The 19,107-nt window shown below is 33.3% G+C and overlaps 1 protein-coding gene across 4 annotated transcripts in view; it reads right to left on the reverse strand.

Moving 5' to 3' along the window:
- ADAD1 (adenosine deaminase domain containing 1) overlaps positions 1–19,107 on the reverse strand; it is a 120,359-nt gene that overhangs the window by 57,647 nt on the left and 43,605 nt on the right. For 2 of the 4 annotated variants that reach the window (XM_047857534.1, XM_047857535.1), the window contains exons 11-12: positions 16,313–16,445; positions 7,180–7,285 (exon numbers count right to left, since the gene is read on the reverse strand). In XM_047857534.1, coding sequence (XP_047713490.1) covers positions 7,180–7,285; positions 16,313–16,445 — 239 coding nt within the window. Of the gene's footprint in view, positions 1–7,171; positions 7,286–16,312; positions 16,446–19,107 lie in introns of those variants that run through there. The other 2 variants (XM_047857536.1, XM_047857537.1) reach the window with 2 other exon arrangements.

Genomic DNA, 19,107 nt, shown 5'->3' on the forward strand with positions numbered 1-19,107 from the left:
ATTAATATATGTAGATAAAACTATAATTCCCAGGAAATACTTCATTTTAAACTTTTAAATGATAACACCAGCCTACTAGGATTAGCATACCTTTTTACCTCTACGATCATGTAACAAATAAAAATTATAGCTTCTATGAAAACAGAAAACAATCCATACTTAAAATACCGATAAAGAAAGGCAATTCAGGCTCAGCAGAATTTTAAAGAGAAACATGTTATTTCCAAAAACAAATCCTGTTTTGGTAGTAATGATGTTCCTTTAGTAGTACTAAAACTATTAAACTAAAGAAAATCAGATATTGTTGACATTTATTGTAACACAAAAAGTGACAGAATAAGTTGTATTTCAAGTCAATTTATAGGATGGTGTCAGGATCAAAAGATTTCTAAAGAGGAAATTCTCATGCTTCCTGTTTACTTAACAATATTCTTTTTCCCTTCTCACATCAAAGAACAATTCTCTTTATCTAGGAACCATCAATTAGAGCTCATTTTCAAAAAAAATAAAAACTTGCATTTCAAAGTAACAGTGATTCTTCATTAACTGTTGTTACTGAAGCTTGACAACATTCATATCCAGTCCCCATCAATATTTTCAAAGTATTTGTACATATTTAATATACATATTGTACTCAAATTATTTTTCACAAGTTTCATCTAAGGCTTCCTTAAAATAGTGCTCAGTCATCTCACTTCACCTTATGTGCAAAATGAAATATATTTATCTAAAAGTACCAACCAACCAAGAAACTTTAACACAGATATAATTAAATGTCCTTTCCAACTCTATAGGTCCTGCCTGAATACATGATCATCACCACTACATTTTTTTTTTTTATTAAAAAGTTTGGAATATTGTTTTCTAACCTTTGTCACATCGTGGCACAGATAAGAAAACAGCATTCCTGAACATGCGGGTAAATAATAGGCTGCCAAAGGTCAGAATTGACTGTCCTGGGCTCCAGCTGTCCCTGGCACCATGCAGATAGATCCCTCAAAGACTGAATATAATGAACACTAAATTTCCATTCATAAGACATCTTTTCAACTAGATTTCAACTATTGTATTATTTCTCCTAATAACTGGGTTAGACTGAAGGTGAATGGAACCTGACAAAATACAGGCCAGAGTTAAATATCTAAGAATTTCAACTTTGAAAATACCCTGAACACAATCCCCTGTCATCTCATATTTTCCCTCTCAGTGAAACTGCTTCACTTCCACTTAATCCTATTTACTCACAGTTTATTTTCCCCATTTTGGCTTGAGCCATTTCATTCATAGCACCCAAAATTCCCTAGGGAGAGTTGATCTGACTCCAACTAGGCCAATTATCTGACCTGACTGCCAACTATTCCCTAAAACAAGTCATAAACATCACATTAGCTGGCTCCACTAAAAATTCATGCACATTGATGAAGTCTCCCTCATCTTATAAGCAAACAAACAAACAAACAAACAAAAAACCAACCACAGCTATATTAGGCCCTCCATTAAGCTTCTAGAAAGAATGGAATTCAGTCACTGACTCCAAATCCGCATCTCTCATTTACTTGTGGTCAATCCTTCCGCTACCAGCAAATTTTTATTACTTTACAGGGTGGTGTTTTGTGTAGTCAAAGTACTACCCACATCAAATCATCTGCAATAACTTGTTAAAATACAGATTTGGGGGCTTTTCCCAGATCTGCTCAATCAGAGTACCCTTCAGTGATGCCCCTTCTGAGCAATCAGTTTGGGGAAATGCTATTTTAGTCATCTGTAGACTCCTGGTTGCCAATTCAGCAGTATTTTTGTAGTTCTTATTCTCCTTGACCTGCAGAACACTTGAGAATGCTTATTCTATTCTTTGAAATTCTTCTTTCTGCCAACCTTACTCTTCACCCACCTGTCAAACAACTCCAAATATTGCTTCCTCTTATTTTTCCCAATGCAAAATATAAGTGTTCCTTGGGGATCTAGTCCTAATATATTTTTTATACTCCTCAAAAAGAGGCAAACACCTTTTCTCACAATTTGAAAACTGCCTCTTTGAAAGTGATTCCTAGTTTTTTACCTTTACTCCAAAACTTTCTCCAAGTCTCTTACTGTATTTCTAATTGTTGAGTATCTCCACTTTATAATCTTATTACCACCTTAAAAATATGTCAAAGCTTCAAATATTTTCAGCCAAATCAGATTCCATTCTTGACTCTACTTACATTTATAGTACTTCCAGTTTCTAGCTCAAACCCATGGTATCATTTTCAACTTGTCTATCTCCTTTGTCATATATATTCTATTTTTTGGTCCTATTTCCCCACCATTGCTTGAACTTGTCTTCCCCTTAATAACCAGTCACAACCCTGACTAGAATCATTATTACTTATTAGGCTACTGTCATGGCCTCCTGACCTTTTAGGCTCTTCTATTCTGAACAACCTAAAAAACCTGCCACTACAATACACGTTATAATAGCAAAAGAATAGAAAACAACCCAAATGTCTATCCATATGTTTATGCAGGTATGTGATTGCATTGAAAATAAAGGATAAATGAAAAACCTAATAATTATATATATGTGTATATATATATATGTACATGTATATATGTGTACACATCTATTATACTTATGTGTATTTATATAAAGACAGAGGGCATACACATGCACACACACTCTCAGGAAGGAACAGGGATAAATGCTAGACGTTTCTGCATATAGCATGTATTACAGATTTGTTATATTTTTATATAATAATTTTTTAAATCTCAATTTTAAGTATCAAGAGCTAAATTAAATGAATAATTTGAAGTGTGTCATAGGCTGGAGGCACAACTCACATAAAGAAGTTCAAACTGGTTGTACATATCTGGTAGAATACGTCCGGAGGACAAAAACAATTTTAAATTGTTTTCAGCAATCAGGGGCACCTGGGTGGCTCAGTTGGTTAAGCGTCCATCTTTGGCTCAGGTCATGATCTTGCAGTTCGTGGGTTCAAGCCCTGCATGGAGCTCTGTGCTGACAGCTCAGAGCCTGGAGCCTGCTTCATATTCTGTGTCTCCCTCTTTCTCCGACCCTCCCCTGCTTGTGCTCTCTCAAAAATAAATAACATCAAAAAAATTTGTTTTCAGCAATCATTCTATTGATGGTAGTGATGGTATTGTTATTCTGAGACTACTATGTATGAGTTGTAGAAAAAAGTGAATAAGAAGTTATATTGCTATCAGTAGGAATCAGGATTTTGGTGTGAGAGGAAGGAGATACAAATGTAAGATTTAAGAGGTTGATTAAAAAAACTCTGTGGACCTGAATTTGAACTAAAATAATCAATAGGAACGAATAAACATATTATTTACCTTAAATTAATGTACATATTTCTAAGGTATTTTTCTCTGAAAAGACCTTGAGGGGAAAAAAACCTCAGTATTAATAGGTACCCTTAGCATCCAGATTATAATTTCTAACCACTTTTTTTTTTTTATTTATTTTTTTTTTAATTTTTTTTTTCAACGTTTTTTATTTTTATTTTTGGGACAGAGAGAGACAGAGCATGAACGGGGGAGGGGCAGAGAGAGAGGGAGACACAGAATCGGAAACAGGCTCCAGGCTCCGAGCCATCAGCCCAGAGCCTGATGCGGGGCTCGAACTCACGGACCGCGAGATTGTGACCTGGCTGAAGTCCGACGCTTAGCCACCCAGGCGCCCCTCTAACCACTTTCTACAAAAAGGAAATAGAGCTCTTTAAGAGAGTAATGGCCATTTCCAAGTATGGGGCAACAAATGCACAAGATGAGGCAAGAACATTCTGTTCTAAGAGAAGGTCACAAAGACTATTGGGATCATGATCAGAAGACAAAGGCACAAACATGACAAGATTCTCACATGAGACAAGGACACCGCTCATTACTTCTGTTCACATTGTACTAGGAAATTACAGCCAGTACAAAAAACCAAGAAAAAGACATTTGAAGTTAAAGACTGGGACAGAAGAAATACATTTGTCATTATTCACATATGACACAACTGTGTATGAAGAAAATCCAAAAGCTCTAAACAACTAGAATTAATTTAGCAAGGGTACTGGATAGAAGGCCAACATAAAAACAAACAAACAAACAAACAAAAAACTAGTTTTATGTCTATATATCAGCAACAAATAGGAAATAAAATATACAAAATGATATTACTTAAAAGAGCTGTAGAAATATCAATTAGAATAAAACCACTGAGAGGTTTAGAATAGGCTTCTTTTTAAGAAATTTTTTTAAAACACTTTTATTTATTTTTGAGAGACAGATTGAGAGAGAGAGAGAGAGAGAGAGACACAAAGCGTGAACGGGGGAGGGGCAGAGAGAGAGGGAGGCACAGCATCCGAAGCAGGCTCCAGGCTCTGAGCAGTCAGTACAGAGCCCAATGCGGGGCTCAAACCCATAAACCATGAGATCATGACCTGAGCTGAAGTCGGACACTCAACTGACTGAGCCTCCCAGGCACCCCTAGAATAGGCTTCTACTAACACAAGAGAATAATATCAATATGAATTTTAAGGACTGAAACCCAAATATGTAAATTCATAATGATAATGAAAAAAATTCTCATTGGTGAACTTTAAAAAATGACAGGGAACCTGCTATTTGAAAAACATAAAGACAGAGAAATAATCCAGGCTTTTTTATCAAGTACACCACAGGTAATCAGACCATTTATAAGCAAACATTTAATAACATTCCAGCTAATGAGAGAATGTGATTATCAAACTCTGCAACCCCTAACAAAATAAGGCAATGATCACTGACCGCTAATATCACAAAAATAAAAGAACCCAGACATTGTGTCTTGTGATGAAGTACTACTTCGTAAGTACTACTTATGAAGTATTGTTGCTAAAACAAAAAAACAAACAAAACAAAACAAACAAACAAAAAAAAAACGAACCTCTATTTGAAAGCCTCTAGATTTAACCATTGATTTCAGGAAATAAATAAGACAGAGGAACACATTAAATAACATCATGGAGATGTAAGTAGCAAAAATGAGATTATGGCAAACTCCACTAAAAACAGTTTCTTCAAGGACTAAATTAAAAGAAAAAAAAGTGAGAGAAAATCTATAGATTGATATTTAACACACAAATTCCAATATAATGTAATTTTGATCTTGATTCCAACAATTTATATAACACTTATGAGATATTTAGAGAACTACTACTAATTTTTAAGGTGTTGCTGAATGGATTGTGGTTATACACATATGTGTGTATTAAAGAGTTCTCATATTTCACAGATGTGCATGAAAGTATTTTCAGATGAGAGAGAGAAACCAAGAAACAGCCTCTTACTAGAGAACAAACTGATGGTTATGGGTGGGGGGAGAAGGGAGTGGTTAAATAGATGATAAGGATTAAGGAATGTACTTGCTGTGATGAGCGCCAGATGATATATGGAAGTGATGAATTCACTATGTTGTACACCTGAAACTAATATTATACTGTATGTTAACTGTAATTTAAAACTTAAAAAAAAAGAAATAATATGTCTGGTATTTGTTCTAACATAATCCAGCTTGGGGAAGTATATATGAAAGAAGATTGCTATGTTTTAATAATTATTGAAGCTGGGTGATGGGTACATGGGAGTCACTTACTATTCTATTTTCGTATGTTTAGAAATTTCCATAGTAAGTGAACATAAAAATGTTGTGGATGGTGTCTTAATGTATGTCACTTCCCTACACAAAACCCTTCAAGGGTTCCCTTCTGTCTACCCAAATCAGAACATCTGCTAGACTCAGCCCTCAACTTTCCATCGAGTGTTCTATTCTCTAGGCGCAAACACTGTAACATTTCCCATCTAATCTTTGTTTTATTATTTCCAACTGGAATATATTCTCTCTTCCATTTCAGCCTTCTCACTTTTATCTATCCTTTAATGTTTATCTCAGATAACAGAACCTTAGAGCTATAAGAGGACTTAGATGCAACTAGTTTAGTAGTTTTTGAAGAATTTTTTAAATTGAAGTTTATAAGTTTGGAAGTCTGATTTTCTTCAAGCAAAGTATCTTATATAATCATAACACAGAGTACATAAAAGAGGCAATAAGCATTGCTGCTTTTGATGTAGGGCAGTTTAGAGTCTTTTCCATCAAGCTTCTATCTCTGAACAAAGAATGACAATTACTGGTATCAACTGCAATCTTGAAAAGATATTTTTAGAATAGATAAAACAAATTAAAAAAAAACATTTTCAACCTCATCAGAGATTATAAAGATCCAAGCTAGGAGGAACAGAGTGTGAGAACCAATAATGTTTAATTCATCTGTGACTGAAACTAAGAAATAGGTTGAACTATAGAACAAACTCACAATTTCACTAACGACAGATATCCTAACTCAGGTGGTAACTAAACTTTTCCTTTTGATCCAATCATATTATAAACAAATATAAATGTAAAGCTAAATAATCTTTGGTTGATTATCAGAAATCCCTACTTATCTAAATTACAAAGTATTAAATCACATTTGGATGGAATTACAGAACGCTGGAAAATGGGCACTCTTTATTTAAAGTATTTATGATGATACTATTAATCAGAATAACTTATGAAACTATTCTCTAACATGCTTAATATTTTTCTGCATGTATATGTGCAGTTTACATTCATAAACTTCTTTGATGTGAGGAATGATAGTTACTGATTTTTACTATTACACAAGCATGGTGATTAGCAAATATTAGGCACTCAAATGTTTGTTGAATTAATCAACAAATGAGCAAGGACTATTATTTGTATTCCTGTATTCTAATTTTTAATTGAAAAAGAAACAACAGGAGTGAAATACCAGGTCACAATGTTGAATATATTTGCTACATGGATAACTTTAAAACAAAAACTTAAAAGAAATAGAATTTTCTTTTAAACTATGAAAAGGGTAATGGCCTTATAATGCCTGTGAAAATAAATACAAAATGGCTGCATAATTAATCAGGTAGTAATTTTTCCAAAATTAAAAAAAAAGTTAAGAACCCCAATGCTTTCATGTAAATTATTATTTTCAAGCAATCTCTGGACATTGCTTTTGCAAAGACTCTGGTTTTGAAAGCTGAAATCCACCAAAAATTTTTAAATATTTTTACTAGTCAAAGACACCAAAAAATAAAAGATTTTTAATATGACAATGGATTGCCTAAATCACATACTAAATTGCTCTATACAGGGAGATTTCACAATCCAGGAGCCATAGCCATGTTGCTGCAAGTAGGATTTCAACAGAGTTTTAGCTTCTTGATAGGATCCAGACATACACTATAGAAAGAAAAAAAATTGAATTATGGGATATAGGCAGAATTTGGCTTATGAAAAGTAAGTAGCCCTAATCTTGTTTCTTTGACATTTTAAAAACTACTGAAAATGTTTTTGCATTCCTATTTTTCTCATTATTTTTGAAACTAAACATTTTCCTTTCCAACACTCCTTAAAGACATCTTTTAAACATTTTTTATTAAAATAATCGTACTCATTACAGAAAACTTGAAAAGTAGAGAAAATATTAAAAAGAAAATAAAAACCACCTGTATTCCCCAAACTATAGATAACCACCATTATTATTTTGGTTTATTTCCTTTAATTTTTTATAAATGAACATATTGATGAACTTTTAAAAAAGCTTTACTGAAGTATAATTTACATACCATAAATGGAGTCACTGCAAGTATACAGTTATGATGATTTTTTGTAAATTTATACAGGCATGCAACCATCTTATAGTCCAGTGGTAAAACAATCCCATCATCTGCAAAAAGTTCCACTGTGCTCATTTGCAGTCAATCTGTATTCCCAGCGCCAGCCAACCATGAATCTATCTAGTTTGTATTTAAAGTTTTGGTTTTTCTAGAAATTTCATAAAATGTAATTAACACAATATGAACTCTTTTGTGTCACGCTTCTTTCAGTTACCATGTTTTCAGATTAATTCATGTTGTTTCATGTATTTACAGTTGGTTCTGTTTTATTGCTGATTAGGATTCCATAATATGGGTTTATCATATTGTATATGCATTCACAAGCTGATAAACATTTGAATGTTTCCAGATTTTGCCTATCATGAATAATGCTGCTGTAAACATTTATGTACAAGTCTTATGTGGGTGTAAGTTTTTGTTTCTCCTGGACAGATACTAGTGGAAGTGCTGGATCACATGGTTAACTATAAGTTTACCTTTGCAAGAAACAGTCAAAATGTTTTCCAGTGTGACTGTACTATTTTACATTCTCATTGGAAGTGTAAGAGGTCTCCAGTTTCTCTGCAACAATACCTAGTATTTATTTTGTATTTTAGTGGATGTGCTACAGTATCAAACTGTGGTCTGATTTTGCATCTCCCTAATGACCAGTGAAGCTGAGCATCTTTTATCTGTGTACTAGGCTATATTCTTTGCTATATATGCACTGGGTTGGAATGCCAGGGTGGCTCAGTCAGTTGGGCATCTGATTCTTGATTTCAGCTAGGTCATGATCCCAGGGTCGTGGGATCAAGCCCCATGTTGGGCTCTGCACTGGGCATGGAGCCTGCATAAGAGTCTCCTTCCTAGGGCTCTTGGGTGGCTCAGGTGGTTGAGCATCCACTTTCGGCTCAGGTCGCCATCTCACAGTTTAGGTTTGTGAGCTTGAGCCCAGCATTATGCTGCTGTCAGCATGAAGCCCCCTTCAGATCCTCTGTACCCCTTTCTTTCTGCCCCTCCCCTGCCTGCATGCAGTCTCTTTCAATAATAAACATTAAAAAAAAAAAAAAAGGATCTCCCTTTCTCTCCCCCGTTCTGCCACTCTCCTCTGCTTGGTCTCTAAAAAATACCCCCCAAAATTTAAAAAAAAAAAAAAACTGGGTTGTTTGCCCTGTTAATACTAAGTTGTAAAGAGTTCACTATGTATCACAGATCCAAGACCTTTCATCAGATGTATGATTTGCCAGTATTTTCTTTCACTATATGGCTTGTATTTTCATTTTCTTAATGATGACTTTCGAAAAGCAAGTTTTTAATTCTGGAGCCCCAGAATTATGTCTTCTTTAATTACTCTCAGCAACATCATCATTCTCAGTGTACAGATCTTGCACTTACTTTGTTAAATTCACTGCTAAGTATATTTTGTATTATTTTAGATGAAACAGTTTTCCTAATTTTTTTCTAATTTTTTTAAACATTTATTTATTTTTGAGAGACCAAGAGAGACAGAGTGTGAGCAGGGGAGGGAGACACAGAATCCAAAGCAGGCGTTAGATGCTGAGCTGTCAGCACAGAGCCCAATGTGGGGCGCAAACTCATGAACCGTGAGATCATGACCTGAGCCAAAGTTGGACGGATGCTTAACCACGCAGGCGCCCCAACAGTTCTCCCAATTTTAATTTTAGAGTGTTCATTCCTAGTACAAAAACACACAGCTTATTTTTCTACACTGTCCTTATACTGTGTACTAAATTTACACATCATATAATTGTTTGTTTTGGTAGATTCCACAAGATATTTTACATACAAGATTATATCATTTACAAATAAGAACAGTTTTTCTTCTCCCTTCCAGTCTCGATGGGTTTTACTTCTTTTTCTTGACTTGCTGCACTTGCTAGGACCTACAGAATAATGTGGAACAGAAATGATGACAGCAGACATTCTTGTTTTCTTCCATAATCTTGGGAAGGTAGGGAGAAAAGTATTCTTTTTCACCACTAAGCATGATGTCAATGGTAGGTTTTTAATTTGAGGAAGTTTACTTCTATTTCTTAGTGTTTCTATCATGAACATCAGCTGTTCATTTTGTCAAATACATATTGTACATCTTTTGAGGTAATTATGTGTGTTTTAAACATGAATCTATTACATCAAATAATTTTCTGATACTAAATCAACCTTGCATTCCTGGAATAAACCTCCTTTGTGATGGTGTATAATCCTTTTTATGGGTTGTTGGATTTAGTCTGCCAATATCTTAATTCTGCATTTATGTTCCTAAGAGATACTGGTTTGTAGTCTTCATTTTCTGTGATGTTTTTATCCAGTTTCAGTATCAGGGTTATAGTGACCTCATAAAAGGAGTTGGCGAGTGTTCTCTCCTCCATTTCATGAAAGAGTTTTTGTAGGATTTGTATTTTTCTTTCTTTTTTCTTTTTTTGCATATATGTTTGATAGAATTCACTCTGCTATTCTTTAGGGAAAGATTTTTTTTTTTAGTTTTTATCTTAATTCCAATTAATATACACTGTTATATTAGTTTCAGGTGTATGATATAGCAATTCAACAATTCCATACATCACCAAGTGCTCATGGAGACAGGTGCACTCCCTAATCCCCACCACCTATTTAACCCATCCCTCACTCCAACCCCTTTGGTGATAATCAGTTTGTTCTCTATAAGAGTCTATTTCTTGGTTTGTCTCTCTTCTTAGGAAAACAATTTTAATAACTCAACTTCTTTAGTTCAATTTGGATATTCTCTTTAGTCAAGTTTTATAGTTTTTGTCTTTCTAGGAATGTGTTCATCTAATTTGTCTAATTTTTTGACAAAAGTTTGTTCATGATATTCCCTTACAATTATTTTAGCTCTTTGTGGTCTATAGTGATGACCTTTCTTTCATTACAAATTTTGATCACTTGTGTTCTCTCTTATTGGTTACTGTAAAGGATTATCAATGTCAATTTTTTTCAATGTACCAACATTTGATTTCAGAGTTTTTCTGTTTTTTTGTTTTCTATTTCTCTGATTTCCATACTATATTATTTCCTCCCTCCTACTTTTAATTTGCTCTTCTTCTAATTTCTCAAGGTGGAAGCTCAAATAACATTTTTTTTTTTTACAATTCTCTTCCTTTCTAATGTAAGGGTTTAAACTATAAATTTCTAACCACTTCTTTGATTTATATTCCATACATTTTATTATGTTGTATTTTCATCCAGTTCAAGATATTTAACTTGCCTTATAATTTCTTTGACTCCTGGATTATTCAGAAGTTGTTATAATTCTCAAATGTATAACTTCTAAGATTTCATTCCATTGTTGATCTCTAATTTAATTCCAAAGTGGTAAGAACATACTTTGCATGATTTTAATCCTTTTAAACTTATTGAGACTTGCTTTGTTGCCAATACTAGATAATGTCCCATGTGTACTTAAAAAGAACATATATTCTACCATTGTGTAGAGTGTTTTGTATAGGCCAGTTTGGTTGGCACTCTTATTTAAGCCTTCTACATAGTCTTATTTTTGTCTAGTTGTTCTATCAACTGCTAAAGTAGTAATATTAAAATCTCCTACTATAATTGTAGAATTATCTATTTCACCTTTCAATACTGTCAGTTTTTGCTTATATATTTTGGAGTTCTGTTGTTACTAACACATACAATTGTTATATAATTATAAATGCCATAGCTTTTATTTTTGAAGAATTATTTTGCTGTAATTCTATAGAATTCTTGGTTGCTACGTTTTTCTTTCAGCACTTTTCACTGCATTTCACTGCATTCTGGTCTCCATTATTTCTTTTCTAACAGCTTTAAGATGTAATTCATGTATAAAACTCACTCTTTTAAAGCGTATGTTTCAATGACTTTCAGTACATTCACGAAGCTGTACAACCATTACCACGGATTCCAGAAATTTTTCATCACTCTAAAAAGGAATCCTATACCCATTAGTAGTCAATCCTTATTCTCTCCTCCCCACCCACTAATCCACTGTCTCTATGAATTTGACTATTTTCATATAAATGGAATCATATTATCTGTGGCCTTTGTGTCTGGCTTCTTTCATTTAATATCATGTTTTCAAGATTGATCCATGTTGCTTATGGATGATTAAAGAGATATGCCACATTTTGTTTATCCATTCATCAGCTGATGAACATTTGGGTTGTTTCCACCTTTTGTACATTATGAGCACTGCTGCTATGAACATTCATATACACGTTTTTCTGTGAATATATGTTTTCAATTCTCTTACACATATATCTAGGTGGGGAATTCCTGGGCTACATGCTAACTCTGTATTTAACTTTTTGAGGAACTGTTAAATTATTTCCCAAAGGAGCTGCATTTTACATTCCTACCAGCAATGTGTGATGATTCCAATTTCTTCACATCCTTGCCAACACTTGCTAATTAGTGTCTTTTTTACTATAGATATATCCTAGTATATGTAAAGCAGCAAACCACCGTGGTTTTCATTTACATTTCCCTAATGATTAATGATGCTGAACATCTTTTCATATTCTTATTGGCCATTCATTTATCTTCTTTATAGAAATGTCTATTTAAACTTTTTATAGAGGAGTCATCTATTATTGAGTTGCAAGGCTTCTTTGTATATTGTAGACACAAGTCCCTTATCAGGTATATAATTCACAAATATTTTCTGCTAGTATGTAGCTTGCCCTTTCATTTTCTTAATAATTCTTGAAATGCAAAAGTTGTTATTATAATAAAGTCTAAAATACAAATTTTTTCTCTTATGGATATTTTTGGTAGATCTAAGAAACCTTTCTCTAACTTAAGAATACACATATTTTCTTCTATGTTTTCTCCTAAGAGTTTTGTAGTTTTAACTCTTACATAGATCATCCATTTTGAGTTAATTTTTGTATATAGTGTGAGGTAGAGGTCCAAGTTCATTCTTTTCCATGTAAAAGATTTCAAGTTGTCCCAAGACTATTTGCCAAAAAGACGATTTTTTTCCCACTGAATTATCTTGGTGCTCTTGTTAAAAATCAACTGACCATAAATGCCAGGATTTATTTCTCAACTATCAATTATATCCTATTGATCTATATGTTTATCCTTATGCCAGTATTACACTGTCTTGATTACTGTGACTTTCTGGTAAGCTTTGAAATCAGGAAGTGTGAACTGTCAAACTCTATTCTTATTCAAGACTGTTCTGGTTATTTTAGGTTGCCCTCCATTGTTGCTAATGAGGAATCAGCCTTTAGATGTACTGCTCTTTGGTTGGCAACTTTTTTCTTTTGCGGTTTTCAAGATTTTCTCTTTGTCTTCGTCTTAAGCAGTCTGAATATGACATATCTAGATATGAATCTTTTTTAAAATTTTATTTTTAAAATTCCAATTACAGTGTTATATTAGTTTCAGGTGTGCAATATAGTGATTCAACAATTCTATACATTACTCAGTGTTCATCATTAGATAAATCTTAATCCCCTTACTTTTTCGACCCATCCCCACCCACCTTTTCTCTGGCAACCATTGGTTTGTTCTCTATATTTAAGAGTCTGTCTTTTTATTTTGTTCATTTGTCTTGCTTCATAAATTCCACATATGAGTGAAATCATATGATATTTGTCTTTCTCTGACTTATGGTTGGATTTAGAGGGCATGGATCTTTTAAAATAGTTTTTCCTTTCTTGGGAGTCTGCTGAGTTTCCTGGATCTGTTAATGTTTTTCATCCAGTTTGGGGATTTTTTCAGTAATTATTTCTTCAAATATTTTTCCCAGCCCTTTTTATTTCTTTCCCTCTGAGATTCCTAATACACATATGTTGGTGAGCTTAATATTTTTCCACAGATCTCTGATGCTGTTTTTCATTCTTCCATTTGTTTTCATTCTTTCAAAAAAACTTTCTATTATCTTCAAAGTTTATTGATTTTTATCTGTCATCTCAAATGTACTGTTGAGCCCATCTAAATAATTTTTCATTTATTACATATTATTTCAATTCTGGAATTTTTATTTGTTGTTTTATCATTTCTATTTCTCCACTGAGATTGCCTATTTATTAATACACTTATATTTTCCATTAATTCTCCAAACATATTTATAATAGCTACTTTGAAGTTTGCTATACTCAACATTTGCTAAACTCAACAAAATCAGTTTCTATGGACTGTTATTTTTTTCCTGAGTATAGGTTTCACTTTTGTGTTTTTTTTACATATCCCAGAACTTTTGGCTTAAACTTAAACTTTTTAAATAATATATTGTAGCAAATCTGGATATAGTTTTAGTTTTTCTAAAGTTTTTTTTTTTTTAAATTTACCTTGCTTAAATTGTGACATCTGTTTGCTACATGGTGTGCAACTGCTGCTATCTCTCCCAAGTTTTTTTATTCTTATATTTGTGTTTTAGCCTGGCTTCTGAATGCTTACCCTCTATCTACATAACTTAATGATAAACAAATGATTTCAGTTGATACTGCTCAAACACCTTAAACCTACAAGGCATCTACATTCTTCTGATCAATTTGTGTGTGTGTGTGTGTGAGAGAGAGAGAGATTATGTCCACAGTTCCCCCCACCTTATCCATGGTTTTGCTTTCCCTGGTTTCAGTTACCAGCAGTTAACCGTGTTCCGGAAGCAGATGATCCTCCTTCTGAGGTATCAGGAGGTCAGTAGTAGCCTTCATGCTATGTCACAATGCCTACATCATTCACCTTACTTCATTTCATCACATAAGCATTTTATCATTTCACAAGAAAAAGAAAGGTGAGTACAGCACAAAAAATATTTTGAGAAAGAGACCACACAACTTTTATTACAGTATATTATAATTGTTCTATTTAATATTATTGTTGTTAATCTCTTATTGTGCCTAATTTATAAAACACTTTATCACAGGTATGTATGTATAAGAAAACAACAGTATATATAGGGTTCAGTACTATCTGCCGTTTTAGGCATCCACTGGGGTTACTGGAAGTATCCCCCATGCATAAGGAGGGACTACTGAATTTAATGCCATAGCCAGTTCTCTTTTACACTTTCACTCTTTACTGGGTTCTCTGGGATCTTCCCTGCACAAGTGCAGTTTCTCATTCAGCCAAGGATATATGGAGAATTTATCTCAGCTCTTCTATGACTCTTTCATTTCCAAAGCCTACCTATTAAGTTACTAGTTGGTGCATCACTTGCCCCAACCAGGACTGCAATCTTGGGCCAGAAAAATTGTTGATTTTCCTCATCTGTTTGTTACTAGGTTTGTCACTTTTAGCTGAAAAAGCCTCAAATTTTCACCCCCTGCACCAAATCAAGTCCACTCTTAAGTAGCAAATCTACTACTTCCAGTGGCATCCTCCCTCTAGTAAAAACTACGGGTTTTGCCATTCAAACTAGCAGAGGGGAGGGAGAAAGAAGAGGAACAGCTCTGGGTGAAGGCACCACAAACTCCTGTTATTCTTATCCAAAGTTCTAGCAGTTTTTCAAGAATATACACTTTCTGCTGTTTTTCTGTCTTCAATTCCCAGAGTTGTGAAAGGTGGTTTTTTGAGAATTTTGTCCAGTTTCATACTTTCTTTTATAAAAATGATCTGCAATTTCTTCTTGCCACCAAACCCAAAAATTGCGTAGATAAGACTTTATACTTAAAAATGTGTATACATACCCACAAATCTGTAGTTATTATAATTTGTTTCACAGGTGGGGATTTATAGTGTGAGCATTAAGATATTGGTGAAATTAAGGGACTTTCATACAATACTAGATTATTAACTGAATTAGGCCATCAGAAACAATCTGTATTTAATAACTTGATGTTATTAAACTTAATGTGATGGGTATGTCATATTATGATAACATGGTTCATGTCAGACTATTCCGAATGAAAAAAGCAGATTCAAAAACATCCAGTATGAACTTAATATTTTAAAATTTATGTAAATACACACACACACACACACACACACACACATATATATGCATGACACAGGTGACAAAAACTGAAATAATGTGCTTATAACATGCAATAGCTCTTAATCTTATAAAAGATTAAGAACATTATAATTTGAATAGTAGGAATGATTACAAGTAGTATTTTTCCTTTGTATTTAAAAAAATTGGCAAATTCTCTATACGTTACATTTGTAATACTAAAAACAGAATTATTTTTAAAGAGAGAAAAAGGCTCTGTGAATCACCAACCTAATCGGGTCCAAGTCACATGCTGAAATTAAAGCTATTTCACAACTTTGAAATAGGAAAATTAATTTATATGGGTATTTTAATGTATTATTTTAAAATACGTAACCTTTAAAGTTAACACAGTTAATACCTACAGAAAAAAAATTCATTACCATTTTGTTTCTCTGGATATGAAAGCAGGTTTTGACTGATATCATCAAAGTATGTACCTACCAACTAAGGTCACTACTTTAACTGGCAACACTCATTTACACATCCAATTTCTGGCACAGTCATTTAAAAATGAATTTTACCAGTACATGGCAATACCTTATAGTCAGGTACTATTCAACCAACTTCTGCTGTGTATCATCATCAAATTACATTTTTGTTGTCTTAAATTTGATTTCTATAATCATTTTCATTCCTTGAAGGACTTACCTTTGCTGCATGGTATGTACTAGCTTCAAGTAAATCTTCTTTTTTAGCCTCTTTGGCAAGCAGGTTAAATCGACTTAACATTGCAGCTTTACAAAGCCGACTTGCCATTGACACACCACTTTTAAATGGGGAACTAAAGTAGGAAGGAATGAAACATTCATCATTATTCAAGGATATATGTTGACACTGTAGAGAGTAAAATCAACACAGAATCTACAAATATTTTTCTCAGTTATGTACAATGCAATTTACATGAAAATTGTTCTGAATATTTAATTATTTTCTGAAGCTTATTTCTTTTTATTAAATTGCAGTTTTAGTTACTATAGTGTTGCATTAAAAATTAAAGAAGATGGACATTGGAGCATTTTATTGTTTGAAGCAAAATTAATCTATTTTGATCCAAATTAAAACAACGGTTTTACCAAAATTGACTGGAAAAAAGCAGAGAAATATTTTCTGGAACTGATGAAAATGTCCTGCACTTTGGAGTGATGGTTACACAGGTATATACAAATATCAAAAATCATGAAACTGTGCAGTGCATTTCACTGTATGTAAATTTAACTCACTAAAAAGTAAAATATCTACACCCCTTCTCATGACCTCCCATATTTGCATATGTGCATGTAGATATATTTTTTGTTTCTAATAAAAGTGGGTCCACAGACTATGAAAGTTTTTGCTATTGTAACTCTCTCTTCGTTGTATCTTCTCACATTAGCTGTTCTTGTGATTACAAAAATTGCCCAAATCCTTTCTTCCTCCCTGTGTTCATGCTCTTTATAATGTGACTTTTCAAATTCTCCTCTCAATAACTGTGGTTAATTTCTCCTCCCCTTGAATTTGGTCTAGCTTTGTGACTTATTTTGAACAGAATAGATTATGTGTCAGTTCTGAGCCTGGGCCTCATAGGTTTGTGTTCTCATTCTCTAGGGAATCCTCTGCCAAATGAGCCAGCTGGGACTAATCTACAAGAGATTGAGATAACATATGGACCAGAGTCCCTTCATCCCTCTAAGATCAGCCAAATTGACTTTCAATTGACCTAGAGCTAACTCCAGATGAATGAGGGAGTTTAACCAAATCCAGCTCAGGTGACCTAAAAACTTGTGAGCAGTTATAACTGGTTATTTTAAGTTTTGAGGTAGTTTATATACAGCAGTAGTTAACATACCCTCTGGTGTATGAAATCTGTTGTGTGAATCTTTATTAATATTTTCACCAAGATAACCTTTTGTTGTAGTTTTTTCCAATGATTCTTCAGCTTTTCAGGTATAAATGACACCATATGCAAATAAAGGTAATTTTACCTCCTTCTTTTCAATATTTTATAGCCTCTCACTTCTTTCTCTTGTCCAAATGCTTTCAGTAAAAGATTAAATAGCAGTAACAGTAAACAATAATGTCTTGTTCTGGATGTTAGTGGAAATGCTTCTGAGATTTCCTCATCAATCATGATGATACTTCTAATAAAGACACATTTTATCTTTAACAAAAGTATCAAAATATTCCTTTTTTATTATCTTTATCTAGATAGTTGAATATCTGTATTATGTGCCTCCTTAGAATTTATAAAGAGGAATATTTGGGGTATTTCCCTAGATCAATTATTATGACAAATTATTTTAATAAGAATTTCTAATGTGGTATTATTTCTATTATGTTAGTACTATCCTCAAATTCCTAGAAAAAATACCAATTGGTATTGCTGTATAAAATATATATATATTTTTAATATACTACTACATTCTGCTTCCTAATATTTTATACATAAATTTTGCTCAGATAAAAAAGAAACTTTAGTCTGTAACTTTTGTGAGGGGAGGGCATCAATCTTCTATCCTATTTAAGTACAGTGGTATACCTGCTTCATAAAAGGATTTTGAAGTTTTCTATCTTTAGACAGCACTGGAAATGTCTACTATTTAAGATTTAAAAAATTCCTCTGAACCACCGCAGAATGGTGCCTTCTTTGAGAACAGTTAGGGCATCTTCTTGATAACTTTTATTATGAAAACAGTGTTTAGATTTTTCCCTCTTCTGTACAAGTTATAGAAATAATTTTTTCCTAGAAATGTATGCATTTCATGAGATTTTCAAATACATTTACATGGTTGACCAAAGAAGTTTTTAGGATTCTTTCAATCTTCTATTTTTGTTAATTACTCCCTTTTTGTTAAATGAGATTGATAAATGACATTTACCAGAATCAGCTTTTTATGATTACTTACAACTTGTTTGTGCTCTAGCTCTTTAATTTACATTTCTTTTATTTATTTTTTTCATTCTGCTTGATTTCCATTATTTGTTGATATAAGCATTTAAAGTACTGATTTTCTTAATTTTTTTTTTCAACGTTTATTTATTTTTGGGACAGAGAGAGACAGAGCATGAACAGGGGAGGGGCAGAGAGAGAGGGAGACACAGAATCGGAAACTGGCTCCAGGCTCTGAGCCATCAGCCCAGAGCCTGACGCGGGGCTTGAACTCCCGGACCGCGAGACCGTGACCTGGCTGAAGTTGGACGCTTAACCGACTGCGCCACCCAGGCGCCCCAGAAGTACTGATTTTCTATTCAGCTTTGCTTTAGCTATATCCTACAAGTTCTTACATGAAATGCTTTCAATATCCTTGTATTCTAAATTGTCTGAAGTTTCATTTTACATTTCCTCTTTGAGCCAAAAGTTAAGAGTATTTTTCCCAATAAATTTCTAGTATCCTGATTTTAGTATTTATAGATTTACTATATTACAAATACTATCTACACATTGCTTCTTTTAGAATTTGAAATTT

The sequence above is a fragment of the Prionailurus viverrinus genome, chromosome B1, assembly GCF_022837055.1.
Source record: "Prionailurus viverrinus isolate Anna chromosome B1, UM_Priviv_1.0, whole genome shotgun sequence".
Taxonomy (NCBI): Eukaryota; Metazoa; Chordata; class Mammalia; order Carnivora; family Felidae; genus Prionailurus; species Prionailurus viverrinus.